At 35.3% G+C, this 20,694-nt stretch overlaps 1 protein-coding gene across 1 annotated transcript; it reads right to left on the reverse strand.

The window, feature by feature from the left end:
- Positions 1-18,423: 18,423 nt before the first annotated feature.
- LOC126598452 (disease resistance response protein 206-like) lies at positions 18,424-19,330 on the reverse strand. Its single transcript, XM_050264815.1, has one exon. It carries the CDS (start codon positions 19,197-19,199, stop codon positions 18,642-18,644), a length of 558 nt encoding a protein of 185 aa, XP_050120772.1. The 5' UTR covers positions 19,200-19,330; the 3' UTR covers positions 18,424-18,641.
- Positions 19,331-20,694: the final 1,364 nt, after the last annotated feature.

The following is a 20,694-nucleotide window of genomic DNA, read 5'->3' on the forward strand; positions in this document are numbered from 1 at the left end:
AATATTTGAAAATTTCTTCAACCAAATGAGTTGGGACAAGGCGTGAGGCCAGTTGGAGGCCCATTGCTTTAGAAGAGTCAAAATTAAAACTCTCTAGCCTCAGAGTGGCAAAATAGACTTGCAGCCAAAGTTGGAAGACCTATAGTAGGTTGTTCTGGTGCGGGTCGAATTTCCCGACAGTTGCCTTGGCCATGTAGTGTGTGAGGTTGACAAGGATGGTAGAACTAAGAGCCAGATGATGACCACTAGCCAAGGCTTTGACCACTGCTATATTCTCGACAAGGCACTTGTTCAACTTGGTACAAAAGATGAACTTATTGTTGTTGGAAGTATGCCCACAAAGCCACTCATTTGATGTAATAGCTTTTGGAATACTTATTGTATTAAACTTTTATATGTTTAATGAAGGGCAAAGCTTATTGTTAATCACTATTTATTGTATCATGTGTTTAAGCAATAAGGGAATCCAAGGAATGTATTTGTTCTAAGAGATAAGTGATCTAATGAGTTAGATTATCGAGACCTTTCTCTTATGTTCATTCCTAAAACGTTCCGAGCCATAGGATTGCCAATTGGGCATTGACAATCCGCTAAGGTTAGTATGTGTTATGTTGACTCAAACGTGAGTATGAACTAGTCTCAAGTCATTTGGTGTTGGACACTGAGACAAACACATAGGTGCTCGAAAAGGTAATCGAGTACACTGAACGTCGATCAAAAGAGAGTTCGAACATACATGTCATGTATGAACTCTAAAGTTGCAATATGCAAAGTAGTCCTTTGACCTGAGGCATCATGGATGTCTAATGGTTAGGTCCTTGATCTTTGATCATGTCAACGGCATTCCTTCGGATTGTCCACGGCATTGTTGGGGTCAAGCTATCTAGTCATGTAGGCATATGAATGCACAACAAGGGATCTCTAACCTTCCATGGTGGAAGGAGAATACTCTAAGATATGATTCCAAAGTCTTTGGCCAAAGCATATGAATATGACTTAGGAAGTTTGTTCCAAATCATATTCAAAGGAATCATATAGGAAAGTATCACATTGGATAGTAGACATGAAACAAACTATCACTTAAACAATGTGATTAAGAGTATTGTATTAGAGAATGACCGTATTGCATTGTAGTTGTAACTGGATAGGTTCTCCAACCAATTCTACTTAGCTTGGGTAACCATGATATGCTGTTAGGTGTCACTCATGGTTTGTGGAAGCCCTGAAGATTAGCAAACACTAATCTTAAGGGAGAATTGAAATGGGGTTTCAATTCACAATCGATCGTTAAGAGTAACATCGCCCACTGCCTCGCTAATTGGAACCTAATGGATCGCACACCACATAAGGATGTTAGTGAAGAAATTATATGAAATGGATAAGCAATTAAATGGTTTAATTGAAGAATGGTCAAGATTAATTAATTAGTTAATTAATTATACGAAAAGTTCGTATTGGGCTTATATGTTGGTTTTGGGTTTCGGGGCCCAAAAGTGTTTTGGTCCACAAGGCCCATTATGTTTAAGTTGTATGACAACTAAAACAAAATGGGCAAATTAGCCCAATAACAAGGAGAGGCCGGCCATTAGGGTGAATGGGCAAGCTTGCTTAATTACAAGTTTGCCACTCACCAAAGAAAATGTTATAAAAGCAACTTTATAGCAATTTTCTCATTAAAGGGTTTTCTAATAGAAATTGGGTGAAACATTTTCTCTCATTTTCTACATAGAGGCCGGCCACTTAGAGGATTTTTACTAGTATCTAAAATCTCTCTAAGTCATCCATATCATCTTCACAATATACACCTTGGTGAAGAGACTTAGAGACATCAAGCTTTTGATGTTTTTGGAGAACAAATCCTTATTTCCTCAAATCATCAAAGGAGCACTAAAGGGAGGAAAACACAAGGAGGATTCAAAGAGCTTGGAGGTGACTTGAAGGCCCTCCACTTGGGTGAATCCCTTGTGTAATCAAGGATGAGCTTCAAGGGTAAAGAATCACTAAATCTTTACTTCTCTTTAATGTTGTTAAAGAGTTTATTTTGGTTCACCATATACTAGGCTTTGAAAGTCATGGGTTTTATGAATTGCTTTTGGATGCATGCCTACTTTAAAGTGTTAAAAGCTTGCATGAGTATTCAAATGTTCATACTTGTTCTTAGCTAGGACAAAATTTTTCCTTCAATTGTACTAGTAGAACAAGAAATTGTTGTGTTTTCTTTTCTTGAGGCCTTATTTTTTTCTCGGCCGACGATGTGGTTAATAAGCATGTTGTAATTGAAGAAATTCTTCTACAGTTTGTTCACTTCGTCTTTTGGCACTTCCTCTTGGTTGTTCTTTTTCAGGACCTTGACGACACACTTTTCAAAGACCATTTTCAGGTCCAAGTTGAATTGATACCGAAAGTGAGTGATATCAATTGGAAGACCAGATTGAGGTGTGCCAAGGATGGCCGTCATGTCAAGGATGGTATGTCCGATAGGGTCGAGGTGAAGTATTATAGTATTGGTGGCTAAGCACTAGAAACTTATAGCAGCCATCAGGAGTTCTCGATCCATACTAATCTCGATGGTCGAGAGCTTAATGATGTCGAAGATGCCAAGTGATTTCCAGGTACTACCGAAGTGATGCTTCATTCGGTCAACCCAAGCATCCCCAGCTATGGGGGTCGAAGGCCAGGCTCCTTGAGGTTTGGTCGATTCTTATTTCGACCAATTGTGACCCTGGAAAAAGGACTTTAAGTAATAGGTCTTCAACATCTCTATGATGATGTTTGGAACGTCATCTTTGAATAAAGGGCTCAGGATCTGGTGAGTAGGAACTACGTCCCTTTCAAATCGTAAAGGCTTGATGGCACTATGGTCAATGAAATCGTGACACTTGTCAAATTCTTCAATGAGCTTGGTAACGAAAGTGTTGGCAGCCATTGAAGTAAGGTAAGAGGTTTGGAGTTCTGGGTTTCGAATAATCAGAGTAAAATGGCAAGAGTTCTGAGATTTTTTAAAGTGTAAAATTGGAATGAGGCCATAGTTGGTATTTATTGGCAGTTAGAAAAGAAGATCAACATTTTTAGATCGGAGGATTGAAGAGCAAATCCGGCTGAAATCCTTAATAATCATTGTAAATTTCAAAAATCCAAGTGAAGAGGCTGAAAAGCACACAAATTAGGGTTGCACGATTGCATGTGATGGCGAACTTTAAGGCATGGTCATTATGAAGAGATGTTTCGACATCTATGCGCCTCAGGTGTGAGGTGCGTAACGAGAAGCAGCCACGTGTTAGAGATTCATAACTATTAAGAACTGATATGCAGAGTGAGGGTTCGTGTCCTATAAATGCATTTCAGTGGGTGGATGGAGAATATTCATTTTGCAAGGACTGATTGTTAGGCCATATAGTGCAGGCCGAGAATTTATATTTGGTTGGTAACTGTTCGTCGAAGACCTCAGAAGCGAGGAAGCAATGTTTGGACTCAAAATAATACTTTGGGCCGAGTCCATGTTTGTCTTCTGTCTAATAAGAAGTATCAGGAATATTCCTACTTTGGGCATGGCCCAGTAGAGTTCAGCCGAATCCCATCAGAAGATGGTTCCATTTGGATAAGGGTGAAGTGGTCGAATCCTAGCACAATAAGGATTCATAAAAAACTAAAGATGCTTCGAATTAGAAAAGATGTCGAGAGTTAAGGGTTGAATCTGAGTGATTAAAAAACTTGGTTCAAAATCCTATAGAAGTTAGGATTTGTCGAGATCGAATCAGATTGGGTTGAGGAATTCTAGTCCAAGTAAAATTTTAACTCGATCATCAAGGAAATTGCTACTATAATTAGAGAAGGGAGTGCATCATTCAAAACCTCCCAAATCAACACACAATTGCCCTGCCCAAACAACCTTTCAAAGGCCTTGAGCTTTTTATTTTCCTTTTTCCCGCCAACACACCTTCAGTTTGGATAAACAACATTGTGGATGCAACTGGCCACATCTTTAGTAAGGGTGGGCACGGTGTGGTTCGTTGCGGTTCCACCCCTAAACCGGAACCGGAACCAGAACCTTAAAATATCAAAGGTTCGGTTCGATGTAGTTCCGCTTAAATTTATTACTAAAACCACCGGTTTCGATTCGGTTCTTACCGGTTTACTGTTCCGAATACTAAATTATTTGAACACCAAATTATTCAAATACATCTTCTAAAACTGTTTATATAAAGTTGCATACAACACATATCATTTTTAATGCAAATGTCTTCGGTCAGTGGCACCAAGTCAAAAAACAGCAAAAACAAAAATCGAACAAGCAGCAACTCCTGATATTGGTAGTAACAAGTAGCAAAAAAAAAAATTCCACCTGAAAGTCAATCTTTGGAAGAAACCTTTCAGGACAAATGAATCGATGTATGGATGACTCTTATACATCAAATGGAAAAGATACTAATTAGGACTATCTCAATAAACGATATATGTCCTAATTAATGAATCCATGGACAATGGATCGATTGAAGAAGTAATCTAATGATGTTAGACTACAGAGACCTTCTTCACATAACCATTATGTCCAAAAAGGTTCCTGGTCATTGGATTGTCGGAGGGACACTGACAATGCTTAGACCGGTACATACTGTGTCCGCTTCAAATGGAAGAATGGAAAGTTTCATCCCATTTGTGTAGTGACACTAAGACAAGTATGTAGGTGCTCATTAAGAGAATGAGTTCACTGAACACAATCGAACGAGAGTACTTGCATGGAGGTCTACTCACATGTCAAGCAAGTAACTCTAATGGTTGGAATAATGTAAGTAATCCTTTGACCTGAGGCATCGTCGTTGTCTTGTGGCTAAGTACTTAATCTTTGATTATGTCAAAGTCACCCCATTCGCGGATGTCCAAGGCATAATTGGGGTTAAGCCACTTAGTCATGAAGGCAAGTGAATGCGCAACAAGGAATCTCTAATCCTCGATTAGAAAGGAAGAATACTCTAAGATATGATTCGGGAATCTTCGGCCGAAGTATCGAGCGTAATAAAGGAAAGCGTTCCTATACGACTCAATAGAATCATATAAGAAGGAATAATCACATTAGGGGTTTGACATAATATATTCATACCCTAATGATGTGATTGAGAGTATTGTTTTAGAGAATGATCGAATTACATTGTAATTCCAACTGAATAGGTTCTCCGAACAACTTCTACATTAGCTTGGGTAGCTATGACATATTGTTAGATGTCACTCATAGCTTGTGAGTTCTTCTAGATGATTAAATGTAGTCATCAAAGAAGAAAGGTGAATTAAAATGAAGTTTTAATTCACTAAGTGATTGGATTAAATATAATCAATTGGATTGATGTCAATCACCTCACTGCCTTGCTAATTAGAACCTAAAATGATTGTACACCGATACACTCTTGTAGTGAGTAATTAATGGATGATGGAAATAATTAATTGGATTAATTAAGTGTTGTGATTAATTTAGAAAGTCTAAATAAATCATAAAAGCGATAAAAGATCGTTTTGGGCTTAAAGAAATGTTCGGGTTTAATTAGGCCCATTGGGCCTAAACCCATTGGGCTTTTATTCAAGCATTGGATGACTAGAAATATATAAAAGCCCAAAGCCCAAATCAACACAAAGGGGCCGGCCCTTGCAAGTGGAGAGGGAGAGATATTTAGTCAAGTTGTTGACTAGGTTTCTTTTTGTCTATATAAGGAACTTTATAGAGTTTTAATCCTTAGGGTTTTTGTGTGTTTTTAAACAACAAAGAGGCAAAAGAATATATCTCTCTAAAACCACAAAGGCCGGCCACCTAGAGGGTGTTTTAGCTAACAATCTTTCACCCTTTTGGTTATTCCTCCATCCATCTCACTACACTAGTGGGTGTGGATATTTAGAGGTCTTCTCCTTTGGAGACTAAAGGAGAACCTTGGAGCACTCTTACTAACAAAGTGGAGGAGGCAAGGAGGGAGGCTAGGCTCAAGGACTTCAAGGAACAAAGGGCTTGGAGGTGGTCCATCCTTGGTCTCAAGTCTAGATCAAGAGGTATAAGACTAAACCTACGCTTTGTTCTTTACTAAAATGTTTTGATGCATTATATATAAACCTATGAACCTTGAAGGGGATTTGAATGACTATAGCTTTGATATTATTTGATAAATCGCTTCCGTTGCTCATGTATATAAATTTTGAATTGTATATGCATGCTAGTCATTTAGAAATCTCATGTGTTAAACTCATAATTTTCCCTTCATTAATTTGTTAATTGCATGCTATAGATGTTGCTCAAATGAACATGTTTTTCACAAAATCATCCTTCAAGTGGTATCATAGCCTAGGTCTAGTAGTTGGTGAATCCTTTTGGGTTTTGTATTTTCATAGTTTATGATTTGAATGATGTAATTGTTACAAGCTTTATTCTTGCTTCTTTGAATGTAAATTTTGCTAGAAAATTTGCCATCTCAAATGTTGTAGATGTAGTTCATATGAGCATGAATTTTGGGGCTAAAATTTGGTGCCATGTTTTTGGGGATTTTCGGCCAAATCCAAAGGGTGATTTTTTGGGTTCATGTTTGTCTTATTAAAAGTGTTTTAAGGTGACTTTTGGAACCCCTAAGTACCCTAGGATGTTAACCCCATTTTGAGTAGTGAAAATTTGAGTTTTATTGAGTGAAAATGTTCATGGAACTCTTATGGGTTTTCATGGGTGTTCTTCATTGTTCTTGAGGTTCTTACCAAGAACAAAAAGGTTTGTTGTTTTGATTCAAAGTTTTAGTTAATTTCATAAAGTCTTTGTTTTGTATTGGTTGGTGTGACTTATCTATCAACAAGTCATTTAATCAATTAAAAGGTGATTGAATTGTTGATAAGAGTGTTTGAATTATGTACAAAATTGATTTTCTTCTTACACACATGTTCCCACCAACCAATTTCCACTTGCAAGGCTTTATGACTTTATTGAAAAATTTCAAAATTTTGAGGCTTCACTCTCACCAAAACCGGCCACCCTACAAGTGGGGTGTTTTTGGGGCTTTTATGCAATTACATAAAGTTTTTATACTTTTGTGTATTTGTAGTTTGACCCAAAAGTTTACGTATTTACGTGAAGGCCCAAAATCATTAAAGGACAAATTGTTTTGTTCCTTTAATTAAGTTTTTGAATTTGATGAAATTTTTGGGTTCTAGTTGTAATTACATGAAGTAATGGACTTTTGTGTTTTTACAAAATGAGCTCAAAAGTTTAAGTTTTGCAACATAGCCCAAAAAGTTGAGGTTATTGCATTTTGGCCCAAATTAGGTTGAGAACAAAATGGTTTTGTCTCTTTAAATGAGAATTGGATTTTCATTTCATTTAGCTCAATTTAAATCAATTCTATGGATACAAAAACCAAATGACAATGTTGCATTCAAAGTTTAATTAGTTAAAGCGTTAATTAATTAAAGGGTGATTATGAACCTAAGCCTACAATAATTGAGCTATGTGAAAGGCCGTCTCAAATTTGTTTGAACCATGGGAATGTGTAGATTAGATTTTGGTTGTAATTTGATATGATCAAATGTTGTAAAAGAGCATAAGCTCTTCTTTACTTTAAATTAATTTGTTTTGATCAAATGTTGTAAAAGAGCATAAGCTCTTCTTTACTTTGAAGTACTCATTTTCTTGTTTTATTTGATATGCATGAAATTGGAGTAGTTGGGTCCAACGCCCAATAGGAGAAACATGCCTTAATATGATTAAACGTGTAACTAAAATCAATCACCATCCCTAGACCGAGATTCAACACTAGGCTCGTGTTGGATCTAATCAAAGGTTCATAGTCATCCTAAGGCCCTAAGGCAACTATATAGTCCATCAAATGAATGCAAAGTTTATGTTAGTAGTATCATATACTCTTGCTTTAAAAACCGTTTTGTAAGCATAGTGGGAGTATTATATACAACTAAATTCAATCAAATGGACCAATAGTTGTAATAGGACCAAAATTGTTTTAATAAATATTAAAATGAATATTTATATGTGATGAGACCTAAAAACCCTCAACCAAACCATTATTAAGTTGATAAGCGTGAGAGTGCTTTGAACACTCTTTCGTGGCCTTCCACCGTGGTAGGCTCCGATCGTTTGTGACTCGTACACCGACTTCACCCTATAATGGGGGAGTACAAAGTGTGTGCTTACACTCAGGAGGAGTTCTATATACATACATGATGAAGTGAGGTAGGCAACGAGTTTAGCCAACATGATATAATTCTGAGGCTATTCTTGAACCCCTACACGAACTAGGCATGGTGGGAATGACTTAACTAAGTACAATGACGCCAACATGATATAATTCTGAGGCATCATTCTCTAGAGGCCAAATTAGATGGGTACTTGCAAGAGATGCAAATGAGTAAGCGTACTCTCTCATTATTATTAACGCTAGCCAACATGATATAATTCTGAGGTGGGCTTGGTAATAGTGAGCCTCCCATACCCTACTAAGAGTTTCCTCCAAAACTCTCGAATTCCGATGAGGGATATGGAATTTGCCAAAAATAGTGGGTGGTGCTATTTGATTTAAAGACCCGAATCAAATGGCTTAAAATCAATCAATTTATATACGTTATGTATTTGTTTACCAATATATTTGCAAACGCTATCCAAAACTTGACTAAGAAAAGCCGAATGCTTTAGTTTCCGAACTTGGTACAACAATCCCAAAGATTGTCTTAAATGGATTGTATATGTACCTAAGTAGTCTAATCCTCACAATCTTCCTATTGATAATGTATCATTGGAAGAACATGTTAGATAAGTCTATCATAAAGAGGACAACACTTTTAATGTGATAGTTCTTCACTTACAAATCGTTGTATGAAGAAATAAGAGTTGCTTTGAACAACCCTTAGCTAATGCAAACACCAGTGCTTGTTTCTTTGTTAAATGAACAAAGAACTTAAGAAGAAAGCACAAGGGCATGGACACTTTATGTGCCATGATTCTTCACTTACAAATTGTTGTATGAAGAAATGAGAGTTGTCTTGAACAACTCTTGAAAGTTTGTAATTATGTTTAGAACATAATGGTTGGTTGACAAAAATAGTCCATCAACATGGACTTATGATTATTTTGAATCATTGAGTGTTGAAGTGTTAAACCACTTCTAGAAACGGAAACTAGGCAAGGACTTCACCTTTGTGTCCCTATCCAAATGGTTCACTAAGTTTATTGTAAACTATATAGTGAACAATAACCACACACTCTCCAAATCGTTTGATGTGTATAACACAATTGAAATAAGTTTCAAGAGAGATAGTGGGAGTTTAGGGACCATGACTATTGTAGTCAAAGGAGAAGTCAAATGAAGAAAGGGAAATAACTCCAAGGGAACAAACTTTCTTTATGAAAGGATGGACATTGGAATGGGTATTTGCAAGAAATGTCTTGCAAGTGTCAAGAATACACCTTTCGAAGGTGTTGTAAATTGTTCTTGAATAGTTCAAAACAGTTGGTTCTTCTACTTGAATGCTTGATTCCATATTAGTAATTATGTTTTACAATCGTTGTAAAAGTGTGACTAATAAGAAGTAGAAGATATATGAGAGAAGAAAAAGGTGCTTCACATTCGGAACGTGAATAAAATAAAGATCTCTGCGAAAGCAGATAGTACTTACTTCCTCATATGAACTACCAAAGAAATTGGAAAAACCAAAGATTGTCTTTACATTCCAATTTTAAGGAACTTAATTCCATCACTATAAGGGATGGATGAATGTTTTGTTTGACAAAACATTGTTCTTTATTAATGAATGATTAGATTATTGTAATCTAATTGATTGTCTCTATAGTAGAGATGATATGGTAGTGTTAACTGTTTAGAATATAACGATGCTTAAAACCCAAAAGGTTGCAAGGTAGTGACTAATCCCAACTGAGTTGTGATACCTCAAAAACATAAAATGCGAGTTGGTCATAGATGGATGCTTTGGATCGTTAGATCCGGATCCAATACCTTCTTATTAAAATTGTATAGAGGCGAAATGTTCGACTCTTTATTCTTTTGGAAAGAAGAAAAAATCACAAAGTTGTTAAGGTTAATTCACTTAGATGTTAGTGGCACTTGTCCACAACATAATACTACTCATGTTGTATGACATTCACCGAAGATCACTCTTGGTTGGACTATAGTTTATTTTGAATAAACACAAGTCCGAATACTTTGCAAAAGGTTTCAAAGAATTCAAGAAATGTAAGTTGATGAGTAAGACGTCTAAAGTATTTGCCTCCTTAGATTTGATCCAAGGAAAGATAACACTTTAGAACAGTTTCCTTGAAAAATATCAAGGAAAGAAGCATCAAAAGATAATGGATTTCTCCATTAGGAGAAGAACGAACTTGAATAAGATTTAGTTCGTTGGATGTTATCAATTACCCATATATAGGATATATGCTTCTAAGACAATATGATTGTCAATTAAAAGATCTTCCAAAATTTTCATGACTCCATAAGATGTAGTTGGAAAGAAAGACAAATCTTAATCATGTTAAGATTTGGGGTTGTGTGCTAATAAGCAATATTTGTTTAAAATTATCTTGTGGGTATCCTTAAATTAACATTTGGATATCACTTCTATAAACCAACTAACAAATGTTGTTTGTTGGGTAGTTCATTGTAATCCTACACTAGGATTTGCCTCAGATAGCGCAAATGAACAAGAGATAGAACTCAAAGAATGGGTTCTTTGAGAGACAAGATGATGATCAACAAATATAACAACCTAGTTTCTACACCACAAGCTCCAAGGTAGTCGAGAAGGACTTATAAACTATCTCAGTTGAATGGTTTGAACTTTATGACTATGTCATAGAGTTGCACCTCTTAATTCGAAAGAAATAAGAATGAAAATCCTTATGACTACATTGAGTGTATATACGACATATACTCAAGGAAATGGTAAAGTACCATTTGACCCGAAATAATGAAACCTTTATAGCTAATTGGTAGCTTAAGGTGACTACAATCAAAGAGAATGGTTGACTTTGAAGAAACCATCTTTGACGTAGTCTTAGTTTCAATTAATTCGAAGATTGCTAGCTACAACTAAATGGTGATTCAATGTTTGGACATTATATGGGTTTTCGAAACCATTATTAAGATAGTCTTGATAATATATATGTCTAAAACTATGAATCACAAGACATGTAAGTTGTAGAGATCCATCCATCATGGATCTTAGCAAGCTAGTGGGAGCTATAAACGTCTTATGAGAGAAAGATCAAATCGTTTGATTTCTCATAAAGATGTGAATGAATCTTTTGTTTACTAGGTTTACAAAAGATTAGTGGGAGTTAATCAAATTCCTAAATTTGAATATATATATATGATATATTAATTTTGGAAATGAAAAGAATACTTCTTCGTTAAAGTTATGACTTTAAACATTCTATAATGATAGAATGTATATGGGAGATATAGTCTAAATACATGGGATAGAAATCTATAATGATATATTTCAAGATATAATTCGATTATATCAATCCCTAATAATAGACAAGAGATGCTAGGAAGTTTCTCATATGATGATAAACTTCAATTAGAAGGACGACTCTAGTGAGACTAGCAAGTTGCCCTTCTCAAAGGGAACGTACCCTTTGACTCCCAAAGAAATAATGCGTAAATAGAATCCTTTATGCATACGCAGAAAGGTGATTTATGTATTTCATATTGTATGAAAAACATTGATATGAGTTGTACCTAGAAAGGTACAAGACGATATCAGTGCAAGCCCAGGATCAGAACCACAGTAACTGTCAAGTGAGTCCTTAAGTATTTAAGAAATACTAAAGGATAGATTCCTCAAAGAATGAGGAAGAATTAGAGTAATGTAATGGAAGCGTAAATGTATTAGATTATGAATCTAATCCATCATTGGATATTTCTTCATTATGAATGAAGAGATAATTAGATATCTCTTTATTATGACTAAAGAGATATTTGGATGGAAACATTAAAAGTAATGACTTTAGTGTGTTCCATTATGAATGCAAAATATATTGCCATATAGAAGCTTACAACAATGTTGTTTGGATGGGAAAGTTCATTTATGAACTCTCTATTCGGTTCCAACCAGAAAGTATCTCTAGTGTACCGACACTACGACACTAATGGGGCGATAGCTCAAGCCAGGGAATCAAGGTCTCATCAAGATCCGAACTCAAATGAGAGACTAAACCACATGATTAAGAATCATGTATAATGGTGACGTCGTTATTCTCAAGGTTGCTTCTATGGATAACATATAGATATCCATTGTCTAGGCCTACTACTCAGCCATTTATGAAATGACTACAGAAGAGGTATCATCACTGATGACCAAGATGATTGGCTCTAGTGCAAGTGGGAGATTGTTGGAAATGTGCCCTAAAACCAATCATATGATGATACTTTACGGACATTTCACATGTTAAACTAATCTAGTTTAATATCAAGGGCAAAGATTATTGTTTGAGCCGTCTCATATAAATGTTATGCGCTTAAACGATAAGTCCAAGGAATATGTGATTGGGAGAATGCGATCTAAAGAAGTTAGATTCATGAGACCATTCTTTCGTAGACACATCCTAAACGTTCCTGATCATAGGATTGCCAATTGGGCATTGACAATCCGTTAAGATCAGTACGTGCTGTGTCTTCTCTCAGGGAGAGTGACTAGTCTCGAGTCATTGGTGTGTGTGACATCAAGACAAGTACGTAGGTGCTCAATAGAGAATGAGTTCACTGAACACGATCAACAAAGAGTTCTCATATTCATGTCACATGAGAACTCATGGTTGGGATAATGCAAAGTAGTCCTTTGACCTGAGGTATCATAGTTGTCTTGTGGTTAGGTACTTGATCTTTGATTATGTCAAAGTCACCCCATCCGCGGGTGTCCACGGCATCGTCGGGGTTAAGCCACTTAGCCATGGAGGCAAGTGAATGCGCAACAAGGGATCTCTAACCTTCAAACCGTTTGGGGGAGAATACTCTATGATATGATTAAGAATCTCTGGCCAAAGTATGAATGAGATTTAGGAAGTCGTTCCAAATCACATTCAAGGTAATCATATAAGCACACGAATCACATTGGATAGTAGACATGAATAAACTATCAAACCAAACAATGTGGTCAAGAGTATTGTATTAGAGAAATACCGTATTGCATTTATAATCCTAAACTGAATAGGTTCTCCACCTCTTCTGATTAGCTTGGGTAACCATGATATGCTGCTAGGTGTCACTCATGGTTTGTGGAAGCCCTAAACGTGTATAATCACTAAAGGGAGAATTAAAAGTAAGTTTCAATTCACAATCGATTTGAAATGGTTTTAATCGCCCACTGCCTCGCTAAAAAGAACCTAATGGATCGTACACCGTGTAAGGTGGAGATTGAAGAAACAATGGAGATGAGTAAGAATAATTAAATGGTTTAATTATTTATGGCAAGGATTAATTAATATGTTAATTAATCAAACGAATAAGTTCGTTAAAGACCTCGGGATAGTTTTGGACCTTAAGGCCCAATGGGCTTCGAACGTCAAGCCCATTGAGTTAAGTTGTATGACAACTTAATGAATAATGGTTCACAAAGGCCCAATTAGCCCAATAATACCCTAAGGCCGGCCATTTAGAGATGGAGTGAGTTTTGGACTTATTTACAAGTTTGCCACTCCAATGAATTAAGGTATAAATATGACTTTATAGCCAAAATTCATTTAGGGTTTTTTTTTTTGGGGAAAGGATGAGAACATAAGCTCTCCTTTCTCTCTAAAGTGGCCGGCCTCCTTGGAGGGTTTAGCTAGCAATCCTACTACTCCAAAGTCACTCATTTCTTCTCCAATCTAACCTTGGTGAAGAGACTTAGAGGTTCTCAATTTTGGGAACTTGGAGAACCATTTCATCCATCCAAATCCATAGATCTAAGATGCAAGGAATGAAGGCCCTCTCTTTGGGTGATTAGCCTTTGCTTATGCAAAGAGGAATCTACAAAGGTATAATTTCTCAACTAACAAATGTTGTTTTAAGTTGAGTCAAGGTTCACCAATCTACTAGGCTTTGAATTTAATGGGTAATGTTTTGTTTTAAGTGCATGCATGCATGATTCCGCCTTTAATTTGTTAATTGCATGCTATAGATGTTGCTCAAATGAACATGTTTTTCACAAAATCATCCTTCATTTTTGAACTACAAATTACAAGCATTAGATCTATCGAAGACACAAATTAGTACAATTAATTAATAAATTATTTGTATGCAAGTTTAAAGAGAGAGATACTCCAAAATAATATGAAAAAAAACAACCCAACACTTGAAAACCTAACAATTCTTATAATCCCAAAAAAATTCCACATATCCATCCACATCTGACATCTCGCATGAACAAATACATGTTCAATTTAACTTCATTTAATTTTTTTTTTTTTTTGGGATTAGAGAGTACAACAAATATGATTAACAATTATAACAAAAATTAGACTTTGGTCCAAAGATATCTCGAAACAAGTGGAGAAGAAAATGGAGTTTTACCTATGGAAACCGAGTCCACGACAAGTCTGTGTTGCGCAGGAGTTAGAGTTGTGGGCAAACCAAAGCTTAATTCAGGTATCAAAAAACTGAAACAATCCAACAATGAAGTAATAAAAATCAACCCAACTCGAAAACCCCCTCTAAAGAAACACAGTGGATTTTAGAGAGAGAGAGAGAGAGAGAGAGAGAGAGAGAGAGAGGGAGAGAGAAGAAATCTTTACCTATGAAGAAAGCAGAAAGCAGCTTTCCATTCCGTGGAGAAGTGTTTTTGGTGTGATTATAAAAGCAACAGCTGATGAAATGGATAAATGAGTTTTTTTCTTATAAAAGCAGCATTGACAAGGAAGAAGGGTCGTCGGCTGTGTGAAATGGGGGAATAGGGATGTGAGGCCATGAGTAAGGTAAGGTTATGGTGAGGTGAGTGAACCCTAATTGGGATGGGATCCACTACTTTGCAACTTGGTGAAACTAATTATTCAACCTATTATACCATGACATGTGTGTGTATATATGATTAATTAATTTATTATTAATAAAACAGTTACGTTCCGGTCGATTCTTGTTCATTCAAAACTGAAACCGGTTTAAACAGTCTGGTTCAGTTTTTTACTCCAAAGTTGACTTTTCCAGTTAACACGGTTCTTTTCTGTTTTTTTTTTCATACAGTTCGATGCGATTTTACGGTTTGGTGGTTTTTATGCCCACCCCTAATCTTTAGTTTGGATAAATAGCATTGGAGCCGTAGAATTAGCCAACCGAGGATCACCTTTAGTTTGGATAAACAGCACTGCTTTGAGACCAACTGGTTACATATCCAAGTCTTTGCCAGCAAGGATTTTTGAGTCCTTATTGGAAGAGGTCATCTCATCAGCCTTCTCGACGAAGTGAGGTGTTACCAAGTTACTACATTCGGCACACTAAAAGCCGAATTCAATATTGAACTTCACAGAACTAGCAGCCTTGTCTTCATGCTCTAGAACCCGAAGGCCGATACATGTTCTTTCCTCGACCACAGTCGTAAGATCAAGAAGTCAACATCACGCTCAACGCCACATCAACATTCATTCACTCCCCGGTCAAGCTCGATTGACGAGTTGGCACGCCCCGCATTCAACTGAAGGACGTAGTTAGCTTATTAATTACTCGGCTTGCGCGCCACGTAGGCTAAGTAGTTTTTAAGATCAACACAACCTTTTTAAACATTCCAAACAAATATCCAACCTATTAAAAATGTTACACCCGTTAAGCCCCAATTAATTTTTTTTCAAACATAGATTATGTTCAAAATCCACCAATTAGGTATATCATGGTCAACATTAATATTAGTTGCCTCAAAATTTGAATTTCAAACATAGATTATGAAATATGGAACCCAATGAACAAACGAGTTTTGAAGTGAACCGAAAATAGACCCAAATTGAAATTATAATAGGAAGGCAATCTCTTAACAAAGAAGAGGATGAAGAATTTAGATAAGGTTTCAAAGAGCTTGTTTTTTCTAATGTGATTTCCTCATACACTGATTCTCGGCTCGTTAAGCTTCCAATTCTTCTTTATGGGCGGTGAAGATGGTGGTGGCGGCATCATGATAGTTCATACCATTTCAGCAACCTCCATGACCTTCTTCTCGATGTTGGTGGCTAGAGTTGTAGGGGGAGTTAGTTGTTTTGTGTTGGGTTTGGAGGTGGTGGCATGATGGGGCTGGTAGAGGCTATTCGTTGGTGGATGCTATGTTTCTATGATCTTCTATTGATTTTGGAGACAAAGTAAGCCCCAATTAATTTAACAGATTTTTAACTAGAGCTTGATGGATGTGACATTTTCAATAGGTTGGGTATTTGTTTGAAACATTTAAAAAGATTGAGACTAATTTGGAATGACACTAAAAGGTTAGGGGGTTTTAGGTACTTAATCCTTAACCCTTTTTGTTTGTTTTTGTTTTTGGAGATGAAACAATAACATTATATTGATGCACGTTGCTTGAACTAGCTGTAATTACCAAAATAGAATTTAATGGCTAGAATTACCAAAATACCCATGTAATGTTAGCATGTTAACAATTTTTCAATCAGAGTTGACAAAATTGGGTAATGTGGGACACGAAAAGATTAGTACAGGTGATAAAGTGAGATAATTAAAATAGAATACAAAGGGTAAAGTGAGATTTTATATAAACCACAGGTTTTTTTTTTTTTTAAACAATCCATATTATCTTCAATGAAGTAGTCTAAGGGACATGTTTCAAAGCCATATAATAAAGGGGCTTTTAGATCTAGGTCCAAAAATATAGGTTGTTTTTTAGACTGGATCCAGTTATCTAATTACATATTTTTGTATCAATTATTCAACTTTGTTTTTTAGATGAAAAATTTAAATTCATTAACTTTTGTGATAAAGGTATATAAAAAGAAAAAAAAATGTAATACAATTAATTTGTGTTATAGCTAGACTATAAAAACTTATGTTATACATTCACAATTAAATGTATATTCTACCTACAAACGAGATATGAAACCTAACTACGAAATTTAAAAATATAATACCTACAAGTAAAATACATTAAGCAATGATGCATGTTAATTATAAATATGAATATTTCATATAGGTAGATAAATAAAATTAATCTGTGATATAGGTTGATTATAAAAAAATTTATAAATGGCGTTTGGAGCAGAAGAACAAAAAATAACCCAAAAAAAGGAAATAATTAAAGAAATAATTGAGAAGAAATTAATTTTTATAATAAATCTTATCAATAAATAATACTTATTGAAAATAAAATAATCCTAAATTTAAGAGATTGAACTTATTTTAAGAAACTGGGCTATTTCTAATATTGGTTAAAAACAAATTAGACTTATATCAAGTTTAGTACTACAAGTCAAACTTGCCCAAGAAATCTAAAAAGTCGGTTGATGTATTATGGAATCCAGATCCTCTTTGTGAGGATCTCGAGGATCCGTGAATCATATTAGTTCATCGTACATCATGCGGTCAGAAATTATTTTAAATATTTTCATTTAAAATTAATACCAACAGTACCTGACAACAATTGACCGACGATATATGATAAATAGACATGATTTACGGATTCCTATAATCTTCTCCGAAGAGAATCCTGATGGTGTATCATGTGTCCAAACACTCGGCTGGTCCCCTTCCAAGTCCACTCAAGAAGTCATCAAGTTGCCTCTAAGCTTTTCATATATTGTTTGGATTCATAACCTGCTTTTCAAAAACGGAAAACTAATAAAAAAAAGTTTGAAAACTTTGAGTTTTAACGATAATGATAAAATAAAGGGTAAAATGAATAGTACCAGGATTGACTTTCTAGTGTAAAAATATGATTTTTCGTTAAAATGAACAATATCGGGAGTTTTTCGTTAAAGTTCCCTTTCAAGAAAGTGACGTGATTGTTTTTATTGCTTATACGTATAAACAGTTTGATATTTTAAAAAAAAATACTTGAAAATGTGTCATGTGATGAGACATACTAACATAAATATATTGTTATTATATGTTAGAATCTCTTCTAAAATATATGACTGTCAGGTATTAATTTTAAGTGTATCCTTATCTCACAATGGAAAATTTTGCAAGTCTTTTTACTATATGATCTGCTATTTTCACGTTTAATCATCCATTGAATCTGGGTACCTGATCACGATTAAGTGCTAATTAAATCCCCTCTGTTCTTAAACTTCTTGTGTGTGTATTTCTACATGTTCTTGTTTTTTTTTTTTTTTTTTTTTTTTTTGGAAAGTTCTACATGTTCTTGTTTGGGTTGATTCCCAAATGAATTATTGGAGGTGGGTAGTCTTATAATATTTTTATAACTTCACTTCTCTTGTATTATAAATAAAGTAAAATACATGTATCAAAATGCAGCTTCTTTGTCAAACTGAAGTATATGTAAGGAAAGTGATTGAAATTACAAAGGTGACTGTTTAAGCATGTCACTTATTGAGGGCTTACAAGTTCATTCTTAGTAAACTCTAATTAAGCACTCCACGAAACAGAACATATTTGAAGACCATTCTCAGTAACTCCCACATACCAAAACTCATAATACTAAATATATATATTTATTATTTAACAATCTCAAATTTACCAACACTCATAGAACTTGATATCCACCTTGAGCCTGAAGTAGACTTCACCTTCATATGAATCCGTGTCTATGGTTGCAACTCCCCGGTGCATGAAAAAGTCTCCAGTGCCACCGACGACGGATATGTCCCTATATTTAATCATAATGGGGTCGGCTCCGATGAAATTTATTGTGCCTTGGTAGTCTGTGCTGTTTAAAGAAAATGAGAAGCCAAGCCAAGAAGTGAATGTGTTCTTTGTATCATATATGTACATTCCTTGTGCCCTGCCAATAGGCTTCGAGTGCAGGTTGTTGTCGAGGGTAATGGGGTCATCGAAAACCGCTATGTTCCCAAAATGAAAATTCGGCGCCAAGATGGTTAGGTTGGATCCTTGAGGGGCTGCTACGATTGCAGATGTAGCATTGGCAGCATTTTTGCCATTGTAGATAATGTCATGGAAGAACAGCACTAAGTGCTTGCATGGTTTGTACTTGTCTTTGTTTTTTGGGAAGGCTGAAGATATAGCAAGGAACACGAAGAAGAATATCAGAACTGAGGAACTTCTTGCTACCATTGTGGGTTATGAAAAGAAGAGGCACAGAAGCAAAGAGAGATAGGAAAAAAAAAAAAAAAAAAAAGGAGAGGAATATTCCAAGTTCAGTAAAATGAGCTTTTGCTTCTTGCTCTACTTGTGAGTTTGCAATCTGTTTCAATGCCTTTATATAGGGACTTGGAAGCTTCAAATCTCAAAGCTAAAAATAAATTAATTCCACACAAGGAGTGTTTACTATATGAATGGAGATAAGGATTCCAAGCTATTATTGTACTTTCCCTTTTTATGGCGGTTTGCTTGCCACCTACCACTGCCAACTTATAATAGTATGATGTGAATCACCAAGAAAATTTCCAAATTTATTATTATTTTTTAACTAATGATATTATCTACACTAAGAAGAAAGGGGGCGGGCTAATCCTTACAATGGGTTAGCCAAAATGATTATTGAGATCGCATAACTCTTTATTGTGGTCATTGACAATAAAAATTGATAGAAGTGACCCCTGATATTTCCACCAGAAATTATTTTGGTCATTCGGTGAGAAATCTGTCAGTATACTCATTAAATTGTTATGTGAACGATCACATGATCACCTTTTTTAAGGGTATTTTTGACAAACCAACTCATTCACTTAACGAGGATATTGATAGATTTTTCACGGAAGAATAAAAAAGATTTACGGTGGATAAACTCAAGAACATCCACTTCTAACCATTTTTATTTTTCAGGACTTAAGGGATGAGTTATGTCAATCTCATTAACCATTTTGGATAAAAATCTTATGTGAAATTACAACATTAGTTTGACTCTTGACTGTAGTAGCATCATCCATGGAAACCGTTTGGAAAAAATCTTATGTGAAATTACAACATTTTGGATAAAAATCTTGTGTGAAATTACAACATTATTTTATGGTTCTAATGCAATAAAGACCAAGGACTTTGTCATTGAAATTGATTTGTGGAGATTGAATTTTAGACAAGTAATTACCTGCTAAGGATAAATAAATTTTGTTAATCCTGAAAAAGAACGAATGCATGGTAGCATCAAGAAATTGAAGGGAATATATCATTTATATGATACATCATACTATTGTTTCATCGATGTGCCTTTCATCATTTAAATATTTTGCTAAGCAAAAGTCAGCCACTTATGATTTAACTTTGCTCAAGTTGTACAATGAAGAGCACGACAAGAACGAGATTACTTACAATTTTCAGGTCAGGCTGCTAAATATAATAACAAAAATAAAAAAGGAATAGGTTTTTATAAGAGTTGGCCTCAAACTCCAGTGGGATTGGTAAGTGTAAAGGCATAGGGAGGAACTCTTCAGGGATGAGGAAAAATTGAAAAATAAAAGTAAGGCCAAAAAAGCAAATGAAAAGAGAAAAAAAGGGATAATGGACAAGTCATAAACAAGTTAATTGAGTACGTTTCTATTCGTATTTAATCAAATTTGTTATCATTTGACAAAAAAAAAGAGAGTAGAAGAGTAATGTTTACAAATTAACA

Source organism: Malus sylvestris, chromosome 14 (assembly GCF_916048215.2).
Source record: "Malus sylvestris chromosome 14, drMalSylv7.2, whole genome shotgun sequence".
Lineage (NCBI taxonomy): Eukaryota > Viridiplantae > Streptophyta > Magnoliopsida > Rosales > Rosaceae > Malus > Malus sylvestris.